Below are 11,484 nucleotides of genomic sequence, written 5' to 3' on the forward strand. Positions count from 1 at the left end.
TTATTCGAGCATGCAACCTGGCAGGCCAGGAAAGGGGGGGCTCCTAAACACTACCAGGCCACATGCCCTCAAAATGTGTAGCCGGATGTTTTTGGGCAGGGCAAGCTCTGCCCCCCCCCACCCCCCACCCCAAAGCACCTTGTCCCCATGTTGATGGGGACAGAGCCTCTTCATGACAACCCTGGGCTGTGATTGCAGGAGGCTTATCTGGAAGCCCTCTTTAACTAGGATGCTCAAAGCCCCCCATGTGAATGCATATGGGGTACATTGTACCCTTACTCATTCACCAAAAAAAGTGTCAAAAATAAATAAAACCAGTGCACAGGTTTTTGCCAATTCCATTATATTAAAAAAAAATAAAATACAATGCCCCCTGATGTAACTCCTTCATCCACCATGATGCCCCGCCACACATTGAAATAAAAAAGCTCCATTCGCGAGGACAGCTGACCGTCAAATGCCTCCTCCCCTGTTTGACAGTTCTTAAATAGGCGATTGTGCCACCAGGTGACCTTGCCAGGTGGCTCCACCCCTTACCTCTATAAGAACTGGCAAATGGTGGAGCCTGCAGTAGGTAGTTAGCCTTTGTTGCAGGCGGAGCGTTTTTTTTTTTTCGGGTCTGGCAGTGGTGTTGGCATCGTGATGAAGATAAAGGTCTGGTATGGATATTGGAGGGGACCTGGGGGGCAGGATCTGGGGCCTCCTTGTTAAAGGGGGCTTCCAGATTCTTATAAGCCCCCTGCCTGCAGACCCCACAACCACCGCTCAGGGTTGTCAGGAATGGACCCTTGTCCCCATCAATGACGGCAGGAATGTGGCCTGGTATGGTTCAGTAGGCGGGGCATGCTCAGATAAGGGTCTGGTATGGATTTTGAAGGGGAGCTGGGGTGGATCTGGGGGCCCCCTTGTTAGAGGGGGCTTCTAGATTCCAATTGGCCCCCTGCCGGTAGACCCCCACAACCACAGCCCAGGGTTGTCGGGAAGAGGCCCTTGTCAAACAGTAGAGGAGGCATTTGACAGTCAGCTGTCCTCGCGGATGGAGCTTTTTTTATTTCAGGTGTGGCGGACGTCATGGTGGGTGATGGATTTACATCAGGGGGCATTGTTTTTTTTGTCTTTGTTTAATATAATGGAATTGTCAAAAACCTGTTCACTGTTTTTATTTATTTTTGACACTTTTTTGGTGAATGAGTAAGGGTACAATGTACCCCATATGCATTCACCATGGGGGGGCTGTGGGCATCCTAGTTAAAGAGGGCTTCCAGATAAGCCTCCTGCAATCACAGCCCAGGGTTGTCATGAAGAGGACCTTGTCCCCATCAACATGGGGACAAGGTGCTTTGGGGTGGGGGGGGCAGAGCCTGCCCTGCCCAAAAGCATCCGGCTCCCCATGTTGGGGGCATGTGGCCTGGTAGTGTTTAGGAGGGGGCACCTCCCCTTTTAATAGCTGGGTGCTGGCAATTGCAACTGGGAGTGAATTTAAATGTGATTTGACTCTTTTTTTTTTTTTAGAAATGTCATTTTTGCTGCATCAGGTTCTATATATGTTACAGATGCGCCACTTTGCAGGCACACTAAGGGGACCCCCCAGACGCTATATTTAAAGGAATTGTTATTTTTTATTTTTTCACATAAAGTGGAACCCCACTTAAAGGATTTCAACTAAATTAGTTACTATTTAATTCGGAGATTCAGATACATGTCCGAATTTGTCCAGACCAAAACGAATTGCACATGTCTACCCTCAACCCTATCCAAGTTCTCCAAAAATATGGTCCTTAACCACTTGCCGACTGCCTAACGCCGATCTACGTCGGCAGTCAGCCCCTCACAGGCAAAGTGACGTAGGGCTACGTCACTAGCTTGTGAGGGTCTAGGGAGCGAGCGCGCGCCCCCGGAGGCGCGCTCCCGCGTGGTCACGGACCCCCCCGTGCGTGTGACCGGCGGACCCGATGCCCGCCGGTCACTCTGCGATCGGCGGGGGAGAGGGAGAAAGTCAAGCGGCTTGTGTAAACAAGCTGCCTGTCATTCTCCCCTGTGTATGAAGGATGATCATACGGTTCTACTATGTAGAACCATTGATCACTCTTCATACATCTAAAGCCACAGCCAATCACAGTAGAAAGCACGCCCCTAGGGACACACATAGCCCCTCCCTTTCAAAAAAAGTTAACCCCTTCACTGCCAGTGTATTTTTACAGTAACAGTGCATATGTATAGCACTGATTACTGTAGAAATGTCACTGGTAACCCCAAAAGTGGCAAAAATGTCAGTCAAGGGTCCGATCTGTCCGCCGCAATGTCGCAGTACCGCAAAAAAATCGCAGATCGCCGCCATTACGCGTTAAAAAAAAAACAACAAAAATGACAAAAATCTTTCCCTTTGTTAGTAAACGCGATAACTTTTGCGCAAACCAATCAAAATACGCTTTTTGCAATTTTTTTTACCAAACATAGGTAGCATAAAACAAATTGGCCGAAAATGTTAAAAAATTTTGATTTTTACATTTTTTTGGGGGGGGAATTTCATATAAAAAAAATGTGAAAAATATTGTTCTTTTTGCAAAATTTACGCTCTTTTTTTGTTTATAGCGCGTGATCAAAAAATCGCACAGGTGATCAAATACCACCAAAAGAAAGCTCTGTTTGTGGGAAAAAAAGGACGCCAAATTAGTTTAGGTACAGCGTTGCATGACCGCGCAATTGTCCGTTAAAATCACGCAGTGCCGAATCGCAAAATACCCCCTGGTCAGGAAGGGGGTAAAATCTTCCGGGGCTTAAGTGGTTAAAGAAAGAGTGAATGAGCCTGTTGGGTGATTGGCTGCGAAGCAGAAATTTGGGAAGACCTGGACAGTAATCCTGCGGCTTCTACGGGAGTAGTGCTACATGTTAATTGAGCATTAAATATAGTGAAGGATCCCTCTGACCCTTGTCATTGTCTATTTACCCTTCTGCTATCTAGGAGGTGTTATAGAACAATGAAAGCCTGTGCAGCTAGGGTGAAGAATCGTTTTTACCTGGTGTGGTGGTACGGTTGAATAAAACACTATATTAAAGAGTAATTGGTTATTTTTTAATAACATATACCGTATACTTTTAATTTATATTTTTTTTTTTTCATTTTCTTCTTCCTTCTTCTTCCTCTTCCTTATCTTATCTCTACTATTTCCTGATGTACAAAACTACATAAGCAACTGGCAACATGTCAGAAGACTGAAACCGAACCCACATAAACCACATATCACTGTTTTTGGCATAATCTGTAAATTAAACTGTAATTATATTTTTTGGCAGGTGATCCAACATCTGACTTCAACACATCTATTGTAGCTAATTGGGCACCAGATTTTTACGGTAAGGAGCTTATTATCAATTTCTTTAGTAGCTGATAATTCTGCAGTGCTGCAAATGTTTCACTTGTCTATGCAAATGGATTCCTCAGTTCTAAAAAATGTTAGGAACATACTCCAGTATTTATATCAACAGTGGTAACTCACCTTAATCCAATCACCATAAAATGTGTCAAGACAGATGGTGAATAGAGTGGGAGGTGTGAAAGTTTGTAACCCACCCCACCCCTCCCCTCCTATTACATAATCCCCTTCCCCAATGTCATTATGTATGGGTCATGTGTCAATAGCTTGAGTTCCATGGCTGGAGGTGTCTGTTTAGGGATGGTTGTTTCAGTTTTGATGTACAGTCATTTCTAACTTCTTGAGAACCAGTTCTTCTTTCCATCCAAAATGTGAACCTCATTTTCCTTGGAATGTCCTTCTAATATAAATCGGCGCTAAAATCGCAAATATCAGATATTTGCAAGGTACTGTGCCACCCGATATGAAACAAACTAAATGTTTTTAAACACATGGACCAATATCCTAAATATTAGATGTCATTGCCCAAAAATGATTCATTGTACAATTAATCCCTTTGAATTGGGAAATTCATGTGTATTAGTGTTGATGAGCAACCAACATCATGGCAACGAGTCCAATATGGGGTTACAGTCAGCCCGACATGTTTCGCGCCCAATCTGCTCTTCTTCAGGGTTTCAAACCCATACACACAATTTCTACATAAGAAAAAATATACAATAGAAAATCAATATACATACATCAAAGTATTTCTTATATGTATCCATAAAATCAGATAACACAATGCACTCAAAAGTAGTTTTACGAACATTTGCTATATACATGCATCTTAAACAAGAGAGGTAGGAACAGAGGACTGACAATGCATCCCACCTAGGTCTATTGAGGATTAAAACTACAATTAATCATTTTTGGGCAATAACATCTAACAAAGTCCATATTCCTATACCCCCCCCCCCTTTTGTAAGTAAAATAGATACCGTGGAACCAGCAATAATAGACCTGCCAAGTAACAATAGACCCCGCCCACAACAACAGATCCCCAAAGCAACAACAGACCCCCTGCAACAAAATACACCCTAGCAACAACAGGTCCACCCCAGGAACAATAGACCCCTACCAGCCAGCATTGGCCGCTGAGAGACCTATCATTGTCCAACCGCTACCAGCCAGCCAACAGTAGATCTCCCAGCAGCCAGCATTAATAGATCCTCCAGCAGCCAGCAACAATAGACTCCTCCCTTAACAGGAAATCCCTCCCAGCAAAAATTTACCCCTCAGCAATATAAGACCAGTGTTGGGGTAGTTACTCAAAAAATGTAACTAGTTACTAGTTACTTCTGTAAATTGTAATGAGATTACTTTACTAGTTACTACATTTGAAAAGTAACTTCACTACTTATTACTTTACTTTCCTCTTTCTTAACTGACCGTGTAGAAGAAGATACATGACACTCTTTCTGCATAGAGCTTTTTGTATAAACACAGGCTTTTGGGAAACATGAGAACAAAACCAGAAAAAACAGAATAAAACATAAAGTGCAACAAAAAGTCATAAACTTCATCCCTCTCTATTCTTCGAAATAACAATTGTATCGCACGGCTTGGGTAACGCAGGAAAGCGCGTTCCTATAGCCTAGTAAAGTAGTGTAGTTACTTCCTATAGCCTAGTAAAGTAGTGTAGATACCTCCTATAGCCTAGTAAAGTAGTGTAGTTACCTCCTATAGCCTAGTAAAGTAGTGTAGATACCTCCTATAGCCTAGTAAAGTAGTGTAGTTACCTCCTATAGCCTAGTAAAGTAGTTTAGATACCTCCTATAGCCTAGTAAAGTAGTGTAGTTACCTCCTATAGCCTAGTAAAGTAGTGTAGTTACCTCCTATAGCCTAGTAAAGTAGTGTAGTTACCAATATTAGTATTGTAACTAGTTACATTACTTAGTTACCAAAAAAAGTAATGTAGTTACTGTAATCCATTACTTTGTTACTAGTTACCCCCAACACTGTATAAGACAACCCCATCAACACTAGACCCATCCCTCAACAATAGATTACACCCCCCCCCTCCCCCAGAAAGAATAGATTCCCCAGCAGCCAGCATCAATGGACCCTCCAGCATACCACAGCACCCAATGCCATTATTACATTCAGTGCTGGACGTGGCAGAACTGCGTTCCCTCACGTTCCTGCTGAAAAAAAGCCCTGTGTATACATGATTCTTCACAGCTGGCCCGCACTGTCACTGTATATGTGCAATGCACTGTCAGCAAGCGGTTAATCAATATATAGCTGCTACGTTTATTTAATTTTTAATTTCTGTGAATCGAATCTTTTTTATTTTTCAGACACATATTACTTTTATTATGGAATAACTTCAGAAAGCGTGTTATCCATCGTAAATTGGAAGAACACTAAGTTTATCCCATCCATCCATACTGTGGTGTTCCTCGTGGCTCTTCCTCTCAATATCATGGCGCTCGTCATGTTCCTGGTGAAGATGAAGGTCAAGAAGCCGGCAGTGGTCTACATGCTGAACCTCGCCATGGCAGATGTCCTCTTCGTTAGCGTCCTGCCATTTCTCATCATCTACCGATTCTCAGGAAATAACTGGCTGATGGGAGAAGGAATGTGTCGCTTTGTCATGGCAGCATTTTACTGTAACATGTACTGCTCCATCCTATTCATGACAGGTATCAGCGTGGACCGTTTCATTGCAGTAGCATACGCGGTGCGGTCCCTGTCCTGGCGCACAGTAAACCGAGCCTGGTTTGTCTGTGGTGTCATCTGGACAGTATCATTGGCCAGCACTGTGCCTCTGCTTTTAGGTGAACAAACCATGTTTATTTCTGAGCTAAATATCACAACTTGTTACGACGTGCAGTATGGGGAAGATTTACGGGGATTCTATTTTTACTATTTCACCACTCTTTTATCTTTGTTATTTTTCTTACCTTTAACCGTGACAACGTTCTGTTACATCAGAACCATCCACAGCCTCAGTACAATAAAGATGAATAATACACGCAAGAGATTACGAGCCATCTACCTGACCGTAATTGTCCTTTGTGTGTTTGTCCTTTGTTTTGGCCCCACCAATGTCCTTCATTTCTCTTATTATCTTCAGATGTATTATTATGGCGATGACTCTTTGTATGATGCCTACACCCTCTCTTCCACTATCTGCAGCATCAGCTGTTGTCTGGATCCTCTTATCTATTATCTGGCTTCCTCCCAATGTCAGAGATACATCTACAGCTTGCTACGCCGTAAGAAAGAGTATCGCCCACCAAGAAGACAACACTCAGACCTAACAGGCAAAGAGGAACTCACAGAGGTGACCTTTTATCGGGAAAAGGCTTTCTAAAACTCCCAAGCAAAAGTGATGGGCAGTAGGCCACAACGACCAATCCAATTTTTGACTGGATACATCACACAGAGTTCAATTCTGATTGGTTACTTTGGGTTATTGTACTTTATATATTGCTTTTTGCAAAGCCTTTAAAAATGATATGAACTATTTTAGTCGCTTTGTAATTTGTCATTAACTAGTAAATAGATTGTGGCGCTTCCTTTTTGCTTAGTATTTCCTAAACTAATATTAATAGACAGAATATATTAAAATAAATGAATGAAGGTTTGAAAAATGATTAATTGTATGGCATCCCTAATGCTCGTTTAGCGTAGGGCTTGTTAGCACCATTATTATTTTGCTGTGCAGCTTAAAGCGGAGTTCCACCAGTTTTTGCTACAAAAAGTGTATCTGCTGACTTTTATAAACTCACACTCACCTGTCCCAGGATCCAGCGATGTGGCCAGTGGGAGCCTCGGTTCCCTCCCTTTTCTCCCCGCTGTGCGGGCGTCACTAGTTTGGGCACCAGTGGCGGGAAAAGGTCATACAGCGCCCAGGGCATAGATGCCAAACTGCGCCCCCCTTCCCTTAAGATTAGGGTCAGGGGCAGGCGCCCCCCATTCCTTCAATAAACACTTGCACACAGGCCAGCCTCCCCTCCTGCCCACCCCTTGTCCGGGCCCTGGTGGGCACCCAGCTGTGACAGCTTGCCGCTTCCCAGCCGGGTACGCACTGTACATACGTGAGTCACACTGCGCATCCTAAATGGCTGAGCAATCTTCTGGGACCTGTGCCTAGGCAGCTCGAGTGGAAGTGGGAGCAGGTACTTGTCAAATCTAGGTACCCGCTCTCCCCCAAAAAAAAATGATATGCCAAATGTGGCATGTCAGGAGTAGGGATGATCGAACGGTTCGGGTCGACCATCGGTTCGACCCGAACATTGACTGTTCGAAATTCGGCCGAATTCCGAACTTTTTGCGGAAAAAGTCCGGAATTCAGCAACTAGAACCGACCAAAATGCAATGGGACAGGAACTGGGCTTTAAAAGCCCGTGATTGGACCAGAAACATTAGTGAATACGCCCCCCAGTATATAACATAGCCCCGACAAATCTTTAGCACTGTAATACAGGGGCTGTGGAAGAGAGTGGAAGCAGTTCTGTTACTCCTGCTTCAAAGTGTCATTTAGCAATTATTAGTGTGAGGAAAGGGATATCTAGTGTAGTTAGGGTACTATATACCACTATAGTTAGATTCAATAATCTAATTTCTGTAGGGAAAGTGTTAAGTGTCAGGGTGACCGTAGTGTAGTGTAGGGTGAACTGACTCTGACTGCTATGGCAGGGTGACCAAACTCTTCCATGTCAGGGTGACCACCATAGAAAAAAGATTGTTTGTCTTAGAATTGCAATAGAGCAGGCATAGGGCTCCGCTCCTGTCACACCTGGCCGTTTTTGTTGCAGGCGTTTATTGGGCTTTTTTGTGGACGTCTGTGGAGGCAGGCATGACATCTGAACTTCTGTGTAGGGGTATATATACACACACACATATATGTATATATACACATACACACATACAGGTGTGATAGGAGCGGAGCCACATCCCTGCAAATAATTTCATTAGCGCAGGCATAGGGTTCCGTTACTTTCACACCTATATGTGTGTATGTGTATATACACATATATGTGTGTGTGTATATATACCCCTACACAGAAGTTCAGATGTCATGCCTGCCTCCAAAGACGTCCACAAAAAAGCCCAATAAACGCCTGCAACAAAAACGGCCAGGTGTGACAGGAGCGGAGCCCCATCCCTGCTCTACTGCAATTCTCAGACAAACAATCTTTTTTTTTCTAGTTCTGGACATGCTACAGAGCTGAAACTTCACAGGTACACCTTTTAGACACTAAATCCAAAGAAATCTCTTTTTTTTTTTCAATAATTTTTTCAATAATTGGCTCTCTATCAAAAAATCAGTGGAGACCTGAAGCTACATTCTGCAGAGCTTCGTGAGGAGAGCTGATTAAAGAGAAGAGATTCCCCTCCACCTCCAAACAATGTAGGAACAGAGCTGAGGCTGTCAACCAGCTGGAAATCCTCCCGTCACCATTTTTCTTATTGGTGTCAGGAAAATGTGTCAGAAGTGATTCATGCTGATAGCAGAGGAATTAAAGAAGAACTATAGGCAAAACTTTTTTTTTCATTTTGGATAGAGTAAAGGATAGAGTAAGGGAGGGTTATAAGTAGGGATGGGCTTTATGGTCGAGTCGAACGTAAGTTAGACTCGAACAGCAACTGTTCATGTGTTTGCCGAACACACAAACAAATGGAACACTCAGGGGGAAGTTCGCTCGCCGATGAGCTCCCCATAATGCACTGCGCTGTTGCAGTGCATTGATTGCTGATGATTTGCCAAAGCATGCACCTGACCTGTATGTTTTGGCCAATCACAGCACAATGTCCTGTCAGAGCCATGATTGGCCAAAGGCAGGGTGCCTTTGGCCAATCATGGATCCAGGGCTAAGTCCACACCCCACACTATATAAGGCTGCTGCTGACACGGCAGCCGTGTATAGTGTGTTATAACAGAGGTTAGGCAGGTAGTTAGTGGATAGTGTGTTGAGTTAGTTTAGTGCAGTCAGTGTGGTGTACAGGCATACCCCACTTTTAAAATGTATAGATATGTTGTAGTCCTGGGTCCCCTCTCAGTGCTCCCCAAATTTTGTGTCCCTGTCACTTATAGTTCTTCAACAGTGCCATGCCAAGCTAACCAAGATTTCCCATAGACGCCAATGTTAAAGACAGTGTGCAGCACCTTGTCAAGCTGTTCAATATTTCCCATAGACGCCAATGTTAAAGATGGGGTGCAGCGCGGGTCTGGTAAAGATTTTAAGGGGAACTCCACGCCAAAATACAAACAAAAAAGGCGTAGGGTCCCCCCCAAGATCCATACCAGACCCTTACCCAAGCTCGCAGCCTGGCAGGACAGGAGAGGGGGGGTGGGGACAAGCGAGCGCCCCCCCCCCTCTCCTGAACTATACCAGGCTGCTTGCCCTCAACATAGGGAGGGTGATTTGGGGTGCCCCCCAAAGCACCTTTTCCCCATGTTGATGGGGACAAGGGCCTCTTCCCGACAACCCTGAGCTGTGGTTGTGGGGGTCAGCGGGTGGGGGGCTTATCGGAATCTGGAAGCCTCCTTTAACAAGGGGGCCCTCAGCTCCCACCCCCACCAACATGTGAAAGGCATCATACCCCTACCCATTCACCAAAAAAGTGTAAAAAATAAATAAAAAATAAACACAGAACACAGTTTTTGACAAGTGACAACAATTTTGTTTTGGATCCAACTCTAGATACGCAACCGATCTCACGCCGGTCAGAGGGAAAACACCTCAGGACAGTTAAACAGAAGTTACATCAACAACAACTAATAGAGGTTTGGAGATTACTCCACCCTTAGGGTAGAGATTTTACATATTACTCCCCAGTGCACTCTTCATATTCTAGAATAGATTTGTTTTTTTTAAATCATCAATTTTTGGAAGTACTCTTGGAGGCGGAAATAAAGTCAATAACTCTCTCGGATCACGCACCTCTGGTAGTCACCTTGGATTTAAAGGGATTGCCAGATAGGCAGAGAACCTGGAGATTGGATGACTCCCTTCTACAAGATCCCAGAGTAATGGGGGACCTGGAAAATGACCTTGTGCCATCGGTTCTCTGGGAAACCCACAAAGCATTTATGAGGGGGAGATTTATCGTGGAAGGCATTAAGAGAAAGAGAAATTGGTCCTTTCAAAAACAGTCTCTCCTAAGAGAAATCCAAATATTAGAACAACTACATAAGGGCTCTACACAAGAGTAAGATTTGGTTAAACTAACAGAAAAAAGAGAAGAACTAAGGGAGTTAATGGATCAAGAAACGAAACAAGGGTTTAATGTAATGGCAAAAAAATATTATGAAATGGGGATTAAGCCTGGGAAATTACTAGCAGAAATAATTAAACCTAGGAGAATTATAAATTATACAGCAAAAATGAAAGATAAGGAGGGAGATTTGAAGCATTCAACAAGTGATATTATCAACATTTTTCAAGAGTACTATCAAAATTTATATAGGATAAAGGAGATTCAGAAAGCAGAAGAGATTCAAAGTAGCTGTAATAAAATTGCCAGCTATATCAGGAGAGGCTATATTGAAGTTGGATAGCGAAATCACTTTTTAATTAATTCAACAGGCAATAGATAGCTCGAAGACAGATAAAAGCCCAGGTCCCGATGGTTTTGTATCCTTATATTATAAGATATTTGCTAAAATTTGAATTCCCGTCTTTCAGATATATATGAACTCTATTGGGGAAGGCCGAGAGCTTCGGCAGGAAGCCCTAGGTGCATATATCTCCCTTATAGCAAAAGAAGGAAAGGATCCAACCCTATGCTCCAGTTTTAGGCCAATCTCGCAAATTAATGAGGAATTAAAAATATATGCAAGAATTTGGGCGGAACGAATAAAGCTCTTTATGTCTAACTGGGTAGAAAAAGATCAGGTAGGTTTTGTCCCTGGAAGGGAAGCTCGAGATAATGTAATAATGACTACTTTTGCTACACGGAGCTAAAAAAAAGAGAAAAATCAACCATTTTCTTATCAATCGATGCCGAAAAAGCATTTGATAGATTATACTGGGAATATATGCTTCAAACACTTCACCATATAGGCCTTGGCCCTCGTTTATGTGGTTGGATAGAGGCATCATATGCAAATCCA

At 43.4% G+C, this 11,484-nt stretch overlaps 1 protein-coding gene across 1 annotated transcript; it reads left to right on the forward strand.

Annotated features, from left to right (window-relative positions):
* Positions 1–3,341: 3,341 nt before the first annotated feature.
* LOC309543523 (proteinase-activated receptor 1-like) lies at positions 3,342–6,743 on the forward strand. The gene is made up of 2 exons (XM_082275997.1): positions 3,342–3,354; positions 5,717–6,743. The coding sequence occupies exon 2, from the start codon at positions 5,842–5,844 to the stop codon at positions 6,733–6,735; it is 894 nt and encodes a 297-aa protein (XP_082132123.1). The 5' UTR covers positions 3,342–3,354; positions 5,717–5,841; the 3' UTR covers positions 6,736–6,743.
* The last annotated feature ends 4,741 nt before the right edge of the window (positions 6,744–11,484 follow it).

The sequence above is a fragment of the Pelophylax lessonae genome, assembly GCF_965119305.1.
Source record: "Pelophylax lessonae genome assembly, contig: HAP1_SCAFFOLD_159, whole genome shotgun sequence".
Taxonomy (NCBI): Eukaryota; Metazoa; Chordata; class Amphibia; order Anura; family Ranidae; genus Pelophylax; species Pelophylax lessonae.

Coding starts and splice junctions, on each gene's coding strand:
- LOC309543523 (XM_082275997.1), top strand. CDS start 5,842: ATGGCGCTCGTCATGTTCCTGGTGAAGATGAAGGTCAAGAAGCCGGCA.